Here is a 12,316-nt window from a genome sequence, read left to right as displayed (position 1 = left end):
GCCATGGCTCACGGGCCCAGCCGCTCCACGGCACGTGGGATCCTCCCGGACCGGGGCACGAACCCGTATCCCCTGCATCGGCAGGAGGACTCTCAACCACTGCGCCACCAGGGAAGCCCTCATATATAGTTTTAATTCGTACAGTGTTTGCAGTAGTTTCTCAGGGCAGACAGCTAAGGATCTAGACAGATGACCTGGTTCTGTGTGCCTCCTCCACTTCACTCGCATTTGAGAAGGCCTTTGCAAGTCACAAAGAATTGTTCTGATGTGAGGATTTTGTGGTATGTATTTTTAAAAATCAGCATTACAATTAACCAACTTGGGATACACTATAAAGTGTGTTTCATATTACTAATGAACTACTTGAACCACTGTTAGTGAGCTCCTACTGTGTGCCAGGCATTGGTTTCAGCAGGGTGACCACTCAGATCCACTCCCAACCTTCTGGAAGCTTACATTCTGGCAGGGTAGGTCGTCATTAAACACATAGTCGGATAACTGACTCTTAGAATAATGGCACATCGTGACAAGGGCTATGAAGGAGAAGGAAAGTAGGCTAGGAAAGCCCGTAGCAGGGGAGAAGGTCAGAGCCCTAGAGCATTCTGAGTACTAATAGATTCCCGGGAAGTCTGGCTTCTTAGGAAGAGTGGTCTGGAAGCAGCCTTCTTGAGTGAGGCATCAGTTATTAAGCATTTTAAACTGAGTGAATTATTATCACTTATGGTCTGTCAAAGCTCTGGGTGGTCTGTTTTCCACAGCTCCAGGTAGGCTAGTTATGGGGATTTTATACTGGGGACAGGGTGATATTTGGCAACTTTTGGGGTGTGATGGGGCGAAGGGCAGTGCTTTTTGCTTTAAATGTACAATGTGGGAGGTGGGGATGGGGGACTGAGGGATATTAGAGGTGCCTCTTCTCTCTTTTCTTTTTCCTCCCTGGCGAGTGCGTATGCTCTTTGCAGACTTGTTCAGGAGTCAGTTAACAGGTGAGAACTGCTTTACAAATCACAGCCTCAGTCCCCAAAGAGCCAAACGGAAGCCCCCTCCATTTTTTGCCTGCCCTTCCAGCTCCTAATAGAGGGTGGATGCAGCATTTTGTGTGTTGGAGATGGTGTGGGTGGGGAAGTAGTCCCCAGCACCTTGACCTGGAAGTCTGGGGTCCCCTGTAGCCCTCTGAACTCTGGCTTTACCCGTAACAGGGGTGCAGGGAGGTTACCCCGACACCTGCTCTTCTTCTCACCCCTGCCCCCACTGCCCTTCCTAATTGCTTCCACACCCCTGGCCACTCCTTTTTTTCCCCTCGGAGGCCTTAGCACAGCAAACAGGCAGATGGAGGAAGGGTGTAAGATTATTGTAGGGAAGGGGAGGAATTTTCCTTTAATAATAATAATAATAATAATAATGCTTCTCATGTTGGCACAGCACTCGCCAGTTTACCAAGTGCATTCACACCTGTGATCTCCTTGGATTCCAGAGGTGGGAAGTTATGACACTGGTGTTCTGGTTGTCAGCCTTTGACACTGCCCCCATGTTCAAGCAGGCCACTTTTTTTACAGACATGAGCCCATTGAGGTGTCCAGGCCTTTACTTAAGCACAGGCCCCAATGAATGCCCCCCATAAATGCCCTCTCTTTGCTCCTGTCAATTGCAGTTTCAACAAGCCCCCACCATGGCTGTGAAACTTAATCAAATACTCTCCTCTCCTGAAAAAGAGTCCAAGCAAGAAAGGGTCTCAGAGACCATGTGGGCTAACCTCGTCACTAGCCCAGAGAGAAAAAGGGTAGGTTAAGGTCACACAGCTTGTCAGGAACAGAGCCAGGGCTCGGACACCCATGTGCCACCCACACGCACTCCTGCAGCTCCTCCTCCCGATACCCTGGGTTGCTGCACACTTCGGTCTCCTGGGGCTTCTCAGCGTACGAACAGTAGGGGCTTCGCATGTCCGGTGGTTTTCAAGAGTGTGACTCGTTAGCCCTATTTTACTTTCGGTGGGGGTGGGGGGGCGGTGGGATGGGGTCGGAGGAGCTCGCCGTCCTCAGGAATCCTGTGGGGCATTCTTTTATGAAGTTAACACTCTAAGTGTGTGAAAACGCTGGTTTCACAAACAGGAGGCGACTCAGCTCTGGGACGAGTCCCTAACAGACGCCTAGCTGCCCTGGCCCAGGAGGCACCTGTACCCACAGCGCCCGGCCTTCGACCCCCCTACCAGCTCCACGCGCCCACGCGCCCACGCTCCTCGCCCCGGCCCCACCGCCCGTCTTTCCCTCGTCCTCTCTGGCCTCTAGATCGCTCGGTTCTACCCTCCCCACCAAACAACAAGTGTGGGCACCACTTTTCTTCTTACCGCGGCCTCGGTCCATGGCGCCGGCGATCGATCGCGCGGAGCAGGGCGCGGTGCCTCCGGCGGGGCCGGCGGCTGCGGGCGCTCTCCAGTCCCGCCCGCTGGAGCGCCCTCCGCGCGTCCCCTCCCCCGACAGGATGCTCTCCCAGCGCCCCCGCCCGCCCTCGCCTGCCCCTGCACGCCGCTCCCGGAATAGACCCGGAGCCGCCTTGCCCCCTGGGCCGCCGGTGTCCCTTGTCCCGCACACGCGCCGCGCCACGCCCTGCCTTTCGCAAGTCCTCATGCCCCTCCGTGAGGGGCTAGAGGACCCACATCCCAGTTCACACGCTTTCTTTCGTACCCGCGCCCGTGCTTCCCACCCCCGCCCAGACCAAGGCGTTGTTCAGCTCTGCTTGCATTCCACTAGTGACGGGGGACTTACTACTGCACTTCCCAGCCCGGTCCATTTTCAGATTGTACAGACTGTTAGAACCTGTTTTTCAACAGTGGAATCAAAATCTCTTTCCCTGCCGCTGCCACCCATTTCCTGGCTTTCGGTTTATCTTCTCCATTAAACCGGTCTTTCCTGGGCACCTTCTAGTGCGAGACAGTGGACCAAGCTCTATGCTGGTACAGTGTCAATAATGGTGTAAAAGAGGAGTGAAGTAATAAGGATTTTTAAAAAATAAAACCACCTAGGAAAAGGAGAGAAAGAGAGGATTGCTAAAAGGTGGGCAATGGCTTGAGACACATCTAACTTTCGAGGTTCCCTGTGCACTAAAACGTGAAGAATGCCAACACGGAGTGATAAAAATTGTGGAAATGAACACTTTTTTAGCATACAAATGCAGTGCAGTGTTAAGTGTGCTCTTCCCCAAATAATTACAGGATGTAGAAAAAATATTGCTATGGCCAGTGTGGTCAGGAATGGGATTTAAGTTTAAAGTTGTATGAAGAATGTCAACATCTTTCGTCCTATTAGTGTGTCTCTGTGAAAGTAGGTCCAAACCGTTTATAGACAATATGAAATGTTGTGAATATGAAATTTAAATATGAAACTTAAATATGAAATGTAAGACCCTTCATAAAGTGAAGTCCAGGCCTAGTTCTCCTTCTAGACACTCCTCCTCCCCAAGATAGGCCAGGTCACAGTTTGAAGTTTTGGCTAGGCCACTCCTTTACTTAGAACATTCTGGCATTGGGACCATCTTGTGCAAAGGCACAAGGGAGGACTTGGGAAAAAGCATCCTGCGTTTTCCTGGCCTGGGACTATTTCCTCCATTGCTTTGATGGGCAAGTTGAAATTAGCCCTGGCTTCGCCAGATTGCATCAGTAGTTTGTTTAGTATATCTGTGTATGAGCACAGAGGAAATATGGTGTAGTGAAAAAACAACGGGATTGGAGTCTGAAAACTTGTGTGTGAGCTCTTGCTCTTCTAATTACTAAGTGTACAACTTTAAGCCTTTGAGGTTTGCTTGCTCATCTGTGCTGTGGGAAACCTCATACTGACCTCACAAGGCTGTTAGGAGGGCAAATGAAATGATGGTACAAACCCACTTTGTAATCCGTAAATAGCTGTGAGCCGTTATTGTTTGCCAATTCCTCTTTGTTCCTGCCCACTTTTCCAATTTGAAAAGGTCAGTTTAAATTCTAAAGCAGACAACCAACGATTTACAAGTGGGTTAACTTCTAAAAGTTCACTGTTTGAATTCTGGAACACTTGGAAACAAGGCTATAAATTGTAGTCAGGTTTCCAGGCTAGCCCATTTATACTTTAAAAAGCATAATATTTCACTTGAAGTAAATTTTAAAAATATGTAAAACGTAACTGTTGCAAGAACAGATGGAGGCTTAGAACTTTTAGAAACTTTAAGAAACTTTCAGACTCTGGATGTTTAGAAGAGAATTGGAACAGAAAAATCAAAAAAGCTAAAGGGAATTTATATGCACCTATGGAAGAATTTGTGGAGTGGAATTAACTGAGCTGTGGTCTAGGAAAGATGTAAAAATGGGAGAACACAGTCTGTGCACAGTTTTCCTAAGGATTAACAAAAAGAAGTTGCTCTGAAGGTGTAGTGGTTCTGGTTTGATAATTACCCATAATGCCCACTAGGTGGCACTGTTGACTAAATTGACTACAGCTTGGTTGCTGTTAGGAAACTGGGTGAGGCTGTGGGTTTGAGACAAGGAATAACTATATATTTTTTCTGTACTTTTCCTTTACTTAGGCCTGTAGTCACCATAAAAACTATCCCCACTTTTCATCAGTCCACTTAGGAACGTTTGTTGCATTCTGCGCCAATTTCTATTGGGAGAAGTGATGCTAAGTAGAAATGATCTCCATCCTTAAGGAACCTACAATCTAGTAGAGGAGATAAATATGTACAAGATAATTTAATTAAAAATTATTATGTGAAAAGTGCCAGAGGAGAGATAAAGTGTTCTTGGAATTCATTCAGACAAAGCAAGAATATCTTACTGATCATGGAGACAGTAATGGATGACAGACACTTGGGTGAGCCTGCAATGAGAAGATAACGTTACAGGCAGCGAAAACAGTGAGAGCAAAGACATAGAGATAGAAAACTGCAGGATGTGTCTGTAAAGAAGTTTGGTCTGGCTAGATTGTAGGGTATCAGGTGGGAAGTGCTGGAATGAGAATGGGGATGGAAGTTGTGGATGCCAATGCCTGGTTTCTCCTCCCTTTTCCACTTCCCTGTATGAATGCAATTCTCTGGAAAGGATTTTTAGGATCTGCCTCGTATCTTCCCTTTTCTTATTGTTGTACTAAGTTTTCTAGGTTTGCCTGGTGCTTGTCTAAAGAAGTCTGTGCGGAGAGCTCCAGCTCTGTAAAAAGATATCAAATTTGGTCCCAGTGAACAATTCCAGGAAAAAAGCTTTCAGCTCCCACATGCTCCTAGTCTTGTGAAAACAAATGATACTCCCCAGTCTCATTCTTAGCTTATCAGGTAGAACTGGGAAGCCCTGGGAAAGAAAAATTTGGAGGCTAAATGTTCTTTGTCCCAGTAAGAGAAGCATACTTTAGCCTTCTAACCTGTCACTTTGCCTCCAAGTCTGCTTCCATTGTGGCTGCTACAGTGACCGTTCCATGGTTCCAATCAGATCCCCCTTAAAAATACTTGATGGCTCTCCTTTGCCCTCAATGTGGAGTTCAAATTCCTTACTATAGTATTTGGGGTGCCTTCCTCACTAAGCTCCAACCCGCCATTCCTCAGAGCAGACAAGCAGTGATCTCAGGAGACCCTGGGAAGAGTAAGGAAAACCACCGACTGGGGACTCAGATCTGGGTTCTTGAACTGACTCTGTTACTGTGTCACTCTCAGTTCTTCCATTGGGTCATCAATGTATAATTTCCTACTTAGGTCTCTCCTTACCTCTCCATGGCTCCCCAGATTGCAAGTACTATGAGGGTGGGTGCTGTGTCTTACTTGTTGCGAGGTCCCTAGGGCCTAGCACAGTGCCCGGAACCTAGTAAGTGGTAGCAAGTATTGTGGGGTGAGTCAGTGAATAAATGCTCAAGGACTCAACGAGGTTTCTATTAATGCAGGTATTTTTGGGGTGGTCTCCTTTATCCTCTGGGATTGTTTATTTGCTTATCTATTTGAAGAGGAAAATGAGATTGCAATGATGTGTTCTGGGAGCAATGCCTCTGTGCTTCCCAACCCCACTGCCTGCTGCTGCGGACATGCAGCCCAACCCATGGGGCTTCTTCTTGGCTCAGGACCCTGCTCCCAAACCCCTTTGTGCAGGGTGAGCCCCAGAGCCCCTTGCTCGAGTGTCTGCCCAATGCTGGTCGCTGCATGAAAACCTCCCTTGTTCCCCTCAGCACAATGTCCCCATTATAGCCCCTATCCAGGGAAATGACACATGCCTGCTGGTCCACCCTGGGCCCCGGAAAGCAGATAGAGATCTGAGTGGCGGCTGCTGGGAGAAGGAGAGTTTCATGACTGGATGAAAACCTCTCCTTTTGTTGCACCTTCAGGTTTTGGTTCCAAGGCACCAGGCTCCTACCTGCACCCAGGCCACAGGTTCACCTTCAACTGTCACAGAGCCCGGAGCACTGTTGTGTCTGGAGGAAAAGCAGCTTTTATTCTTGTGCCCCAGTGCTGCACATCCCTTCCCCTCGGGTCCTTCCTCAAGAAGAGAGCACTCTTGGCTCCTTAAGTGAGGCTCACAGGCCGAAGTGCCCACAGGACCAGTCAGGGGAGGTCTGTGTGTGAGCCGACCTCCTGGCAAAGCAGAGCACTCTTGTTCCAGCTGAAAGGCCAGGAGCCAGCAACTCGGGGAAGTGTGGCCAGGGGGAACATGGGCCTGGAGTGGCCAGATCTTCAGACTTTTCAGGAGAGCCCAGGAATCCAGATTTCAGCTTTTGATTTTAAAATGTTGGTAACTAAGTCCAACTGTTTTAAAACATTGCAAGGGCCAACCAAAATACCCCTATGGTCTTAAGCTGGCATACAGGCTACGCCTTTGGAACCCTGAGAAAAACTCTGGGTCCATGAAGACTTCTAGAGAGTCTGTCCAGCTGGGTGCCTCTACCTGGGGACCAAGGTGATACCCAACCCTTAACACTGCAGCAGGGACTAACTCTCTTTTGAAAGGCTGTGCTGCATGCTCCCTGTTCATCTCTAGGCTGGAGGCTGATGCCAGGGTGCAGAGTCCAAAGCGAATTTCTTAAACCTGGAACTAGAAAAACTTTAGAGCTGAGAGGAGTCTGAGAGATTAGCCAGTCTGGTTGCTTCGTTTGTCCGATGAGGAAACTGAGACCAAGAGAGGGGAAGAAAGCTTGCCTGAAATCACACAAGATCTTAGAGACAGAACCGGGAGTGGTGCCCAGGGCACTAGACTTGATGTCAGGTTCTGCCACATACAGCTGTGAAACCTTGAATAAATTACTTATCAAGGGCTCAACCTTGAACGAATTACTTATCAAGGGCTCAATTTCCTCATCTGTAAAATGAGGAAGAAAGTCGTACCCAGAGGATTAAGTGAGATCTGTAAAGTGCTTAGTGTAAAAGTGCAAGTTATTGTTATCAAGTGGGTTTCCTCTGGAGACATTGTCAGATGCTTATGGAAATATTAAGGAACACTGAAATCTCAGCTGCATATCCAGGCTGACCCCTGCAGGGAGTTTTGTGTAAACCAGACCACTGGAAATGTGATAGATTCTGCCAGCTTCCTCCTTCCCTGTAGGAACATCTGATACCCTTAGATACGAGGACTATGGAGCTTCTAGCTCCTGTTACCCACAGAGTCTGAGAAGGAGTGGCATTTTGTAGGTATATTTAAAAAAATTAAATAGTGCTGTTGTTTTGTCAGAAGGACAAATTGACAGTTTCTCCTGATCCAGGTGGACAAGACCCTGTGTGCTAGGCAGTCCCGTTTCTTTTGTATGACAATGAATTCTTTATCCACAAGAGAGCTTTGGGAGCAAAAAAGGCTTTTGGTCCAGGCCCTACAAGCACTTTCCATGACTGACCGAGGCACATTTTGACCCCTTCACACGTGCTCACTAGGCTTCCCTAGTGAGTCCCATGGCCCGTCGGTTGCTCTGGCGGGGGCAGATGCCTGCACTACTTAAACTGGGATCGTGTGATCTCCCTCACACAGAGAGCAAAGCTGACAATATTAATTCACCCTGGGGGCCACTGTGTTTGTCACAGCTCTGTTAGTGGCAAGTGACATAATCACAGCTCAAACCAGCTAAAACCAAAAACGGAATTTATTAGCTCGGAAGGTAACTGGGGATTTGAAGGGGAAGTTGGATTTAAGGTAAGCTTAGATCCAGGAACACAAACAGAGTGGTTGCTACTTTCTTTCCATCTCCTGACTCCACCCTCCTCTGTTTAGTCTTCAGGTGGTGTCTCAATCTATAGCAAAGAAGGCCACAAGGCTCCAGGCCTGCACACCTTTACTGGTGGAAATTAAGGTGAGAAAGGCTTGCCTCTCATCCTGTAGTTCCAGCACCGGCCCAGAGGGGGCGCTGATTGGGTGAAGCACCTGATCTAAGAATGGGGGAGATGCTGAGCAAACACACCTCCCCTGCAGCCAGGTGCTGTGCCTGAAGCACATCATTCAGTCCTTGCCAGCTAATGAAATAAGTGCTGTTATTCCTGTTTTGCAAGTCTAATTTCATGTGGTGTATTAGTTTGCTAGGCTTGTTGTAACAAAATACCATAGACTGGACTTCGCTGGTGGTGCAGTGGTTAAGAATCTGCCTGCCAATGCAGGGGGCATGGGTTCGATTCCTGGTCCGGGAAGATCCCACATGCCGCGGAGCAGCTAAGCCCGTGCACCACAACTACTGAGCCTGCGCTCTAGAGCCTGTGTGCCACAACTGCTGAGCCTGTGCTCTAGAGCCCGCAAGCCACAACCACTGAAGCCCGCGCACCTAGAGCCTATGCTCTGCCAAGAGAAGAGCACAAGAGAAGCCACCGCAGTGAGAAGCCTGTGCACCACAATGAAGGGTAGCCCCCGCTCACCACAACTAGAGAAAGCCTGCGAACAGCAACGAAGACCCAACGCAGCCAAAAATAAAACAAAACCCCCCCCCCAAAACATATTAGTACCACAGACTGGGTGGCTTAAACAATGGAAATTTATTTTCCCCTGGTTCTAGACTGGAAGTCCACAAGCCAGGTGTTAGCAGAGTTGGTTTCCTCTGAGGCTTCTGTCTTTGGCTTGCAGATGGTAGCCTTCCTGCTGCCTCATCACCTGGTCTTTCCTCTGTGCACCTACATCCCTGGCGTCTCTCCCTGTGTCCTACTCTCCTCTTCTTTTAAGGATATCAGTCAAATTGGAATAGGGCTCATCCTCACAGCCTCATTTTAACTTATCACTTCTTTAAAGGCCCTGTCTCAAATACAGCCACATTCTGAGGAAATGGGGGTTAGGGCTGCTTCAACATATGAATTTGGGGGGACAGTTTAGCCCATAACCCTCCCTAGTAAATGATGAGGCTGAGATTTGTACTCAGAGAGGCTTAGTCTAGCCATGGTGCTGTCATGTTTCTGCCACAGCTCAGGGTAGTGCCCACATAGGCAAAGTCTTTACAACCCAGACCAGCAGTGGGAGGGATGGTATCCAATGAAAACCTTAGCAAACAGGAAGTTGCTCGTAGAATATGAGAGTTTTGGCTCCCTGGGGTGGCTGGGGCTAACCAGGCCCTGCCTGATTGTCAAAGTACTTGTGTTTTCTTTTCCCTGAAGCATCTTCAGTTTGTTTTCCTTTAGCTTCCCGAAGACCAGTCCTCATGAAGAAAGTGAGGGAATACTCATCCTTACTTCCCTCCCACTTCTGTCAGAGGGAACAATATTTTTCCCAAAGTGTGGAATTCAGACTAGTGCTGAATATGTAAGGTAAGTGTAGATGTGACTCAGGCCAACATATTTGAAGAGTTATGAATTTATTTGAATTTGCATTAAAAGCATAAAATCGGTCCTTATTTGATATTGATAAACAGAAGAGTCAGGAACGAGTCAATTGAAAGAAAAATATCACATAAATAGCGTTAAGTAAATAAATAATCTGATGAAACTTGTGGAGGTGGTGTTTGAGTGACTGAAATTTGGGAAACACTAGGATAGTCTCCCCCCGAGGAGGAAACCCTTTTGGTCATGGGCATAGATGTCCACCTTACTTTTTTGACCTGATTTATCTATACACTTGGCCCTCATTTGCCCTGAGGACTAACCGTGGGGGCGACTGCAGGCCTTTGGTGTCTCTGCCCATGCCCCTGTGCCAGTCACATTGGAGGCCATGTGAAGAGGCAAGTGGACGCTTGGGTGATAGTGAGACGCCAGCCCTTGTCGTCATGGCTTCTGGGTTTTATTTATTTAGAGTCTTGCTCTAGGGCTTCTGAATAGCTTGGCAGTGGCCCACAGCTCTGTGTGTAAAAGCAGGTATTTATCACTGTGAGATCAAGAGTTTTGGCAACTTGAAGTCTGATGTGGAATGAAGTATTTAAAATTTAATTACACATGGGGCATTAACAGATTTGGCATAACTCTGCAAACTCAATTCATAATCTCTGTGAATTTAAGCTGTGCTTTGTTACCCTTAAATTCCAAGCCCTTCTACTCCACATTTGGCTCTGTTCAGTGGCCAGCTGCAGCTGCTGACACCGTCCACAGCCAGACCCCATGTTTCCACACCAGGTGCCTTGTGAGGACAAGCAGCTCTGGATGCAGGAGAGCTGGCTGCTTGTCCTGATCTGCTCAAATGCTCAGTGGGCCTTTTCTGTGGCTGCAAAATGCAACCATTGTATTGGCTTTAAGCTCTAACCTTCTGTGATTTCTGTGGCCCCCCAGGTTGTGTTCTGCTTTATTAACATAAGGTTGCCCTCCAGTGTCCAGAGAGGTCATGTGCACAGGGAAAGGGATCCCTTCTAGAACTTCAGAAAGTCAGACACAATATGTTGTTATGTCTGTCCAAAAAAAGAAAGGTGGTTTATAGCAGCAATTCTCAAACTTCACTGTGTGTGTGAATCACCTGGGAGTCTTATTAAAATATGGGTTCAGATTGAGTAGCTTGAGAGGGGGCCTGAGATTCTACATTCCTCACAAGCTCCCTGGTGACTCCTCCAGTGCTGCTGGTTGGGGACCACACTTTGAGTGGCTAGACTTAGAGTAATTCCCCCTGCTTCTGGTAGACAGTCTCCACGAAGCCTGCATGAATGAGAGGTGTCCTCCCATTCCCTCTGCATGTTCTGGTCTCTGCCTGCCTTCCCACCTCTTGTGATGTCACTCTTCCCTTCCTTTGCTTTGCCCCAATGTATTTTAGTTCCTCAGGTCCATCAAGCTTTTACTCATCTCAGTGCCTTTGCATACGCTGTTCTCCGTGCCCAGAATGCTCCCATCCCCACTTTTCCCTTGGTACTTTGTTGTCATCCCTCAGTAAGGGCATGAAGTGAGTTTCTTTCTGCTCCTCTTTTCTGGTGCCCTATTTGTGTCTCTGTGGCAGTTAACTTTGTGCGCCATCTCTTTTTCTGTTTACTTATTTACAATCTGTTTCCTCTTTTAGACCAGAGCTACATGAGAGCTCACACCTGCCTTGCACACACAGTTGAATCAGTGCTCCTGCTTCACAGCAGATGCTCAATAAGTAAATATTTGCTGGGGCTGTGTGTAGCCAGGGAGCACGGGAACATTCTTGAGTTTACTTTTGCACATTTGAGCCACCTGTCTCAAGGGGCTGTGGTGGGGATGATACTTAGAAGAATCATAGAATGAAAGGTCAGGAAAGGAGCTCCTTTTAAGCCACATCTCATCATCAGAGATGTCAAAATGTGAAAAAAGTATATATCTTAGAATGGATGAAATAAAGTAAGTGTAACGTTTCTTAAACAGTTATGTCAAATTAGTTTTTGCAACATTAAATTAAACGAAGAACTTCATAGGACTTTTGGCAATGTGCTTGTGATTCTCTGAGGGGAGAGACAGTGGTTGTGGCCGAGACCCTGTGATTCACTTACCCAGTGGCCATTCCCTGTCTGCCCTGTTTCTCCTCTTTGTCAGTGGGGCACCTGCCTTCAACTATCGAGGCTGAAAATGCCAGTTACTCAATTTCCCATCTGTTTTTGCAGCAAGGGCTTGAGCCTCTTCCTTAGTTCTTCCAGCAGAACCTGCAGAGAAGACTACTGAGGACTTCTGGGAAGGTTTTTCTGCTTAAAAGAGACACTCAAAGGAAAATTTCTTTCCTGTTTTTCGATGTGATTGTGTGAGGATATGATGCCTGGAGCCACAGCAGGCTCTTGTAAACCTGAGGAGTCACACCTGAGAATGGTGGAGTGGAGCAATGCAGAGAACCTGGGCAAGGATGGAATGAAGAGGTGCCAAGAATCTGGGCTCCCGACAGCATCACTGAGCTGCTGAATCGACTAGCCCTGCACCTTGGACCTCTCTCTGGTTGTGGAAGATGATATGTGTTCTCCTTGTTTAAGCCACTTTTTTTTTTTTTTTTTTTTTTTTTTTGCGGTAC

At 47.6% G+C, this 12,316-nt stretch overlaps 1 protein-coding gene across 7 annotated transcripts in view; it reads right to left on the bottom strand.

The window, feature by feature from the left end:
- Positions 1 to 2,621, bottom strand: part of AFAP1L1 (actin filament associated protein 1 like 1) — a 75,702-nt gene extending 73,081 nt beyond the window's left edge. For 6 of the 7 annotated variants that reach the window (XM_028493360.2, XM_055086838.1, XM_007130671.4 and 3 more), the window contains exon 1: positions 2,342 to 2,427. In XM_028493360.2, coding sequence (XP_028349161.1) covers positions 2,342 to 2,357 — 16 coding nt within the window. In that variant the 5' untranslated portion in view covers positions 2,358 to 2,427. Of the gene's footprint in view, positions 1 to 2,341 lie in introns of all 7 variants that reach the window. The other variant, XM_055086836.1, reaches the window with a different exon arrangement.
- Between the last annotated feature and the right edge of the window lie 9,695 nt (positions 2,622 to 12,316).

Source organism: Physeter macrocephalus, chromosome 8 (assembly GCF_002837175.3).
Source record: "Physeter macrocephalus isolate SW-GA chromosome 8, ASM283717v5, whole genome shotgun sequence".
NCBI lineage: Eukaryota > Metazoa > Chordata > Mammalia > Artiodactyla > Physeteridae > Physeter > Physeter macrocephalus.
The sequence above is the reverse complement of the archived record's forward strand: the minus strand, read 5'-3'. Positions and strand labels throughout refer to the sequence as shown.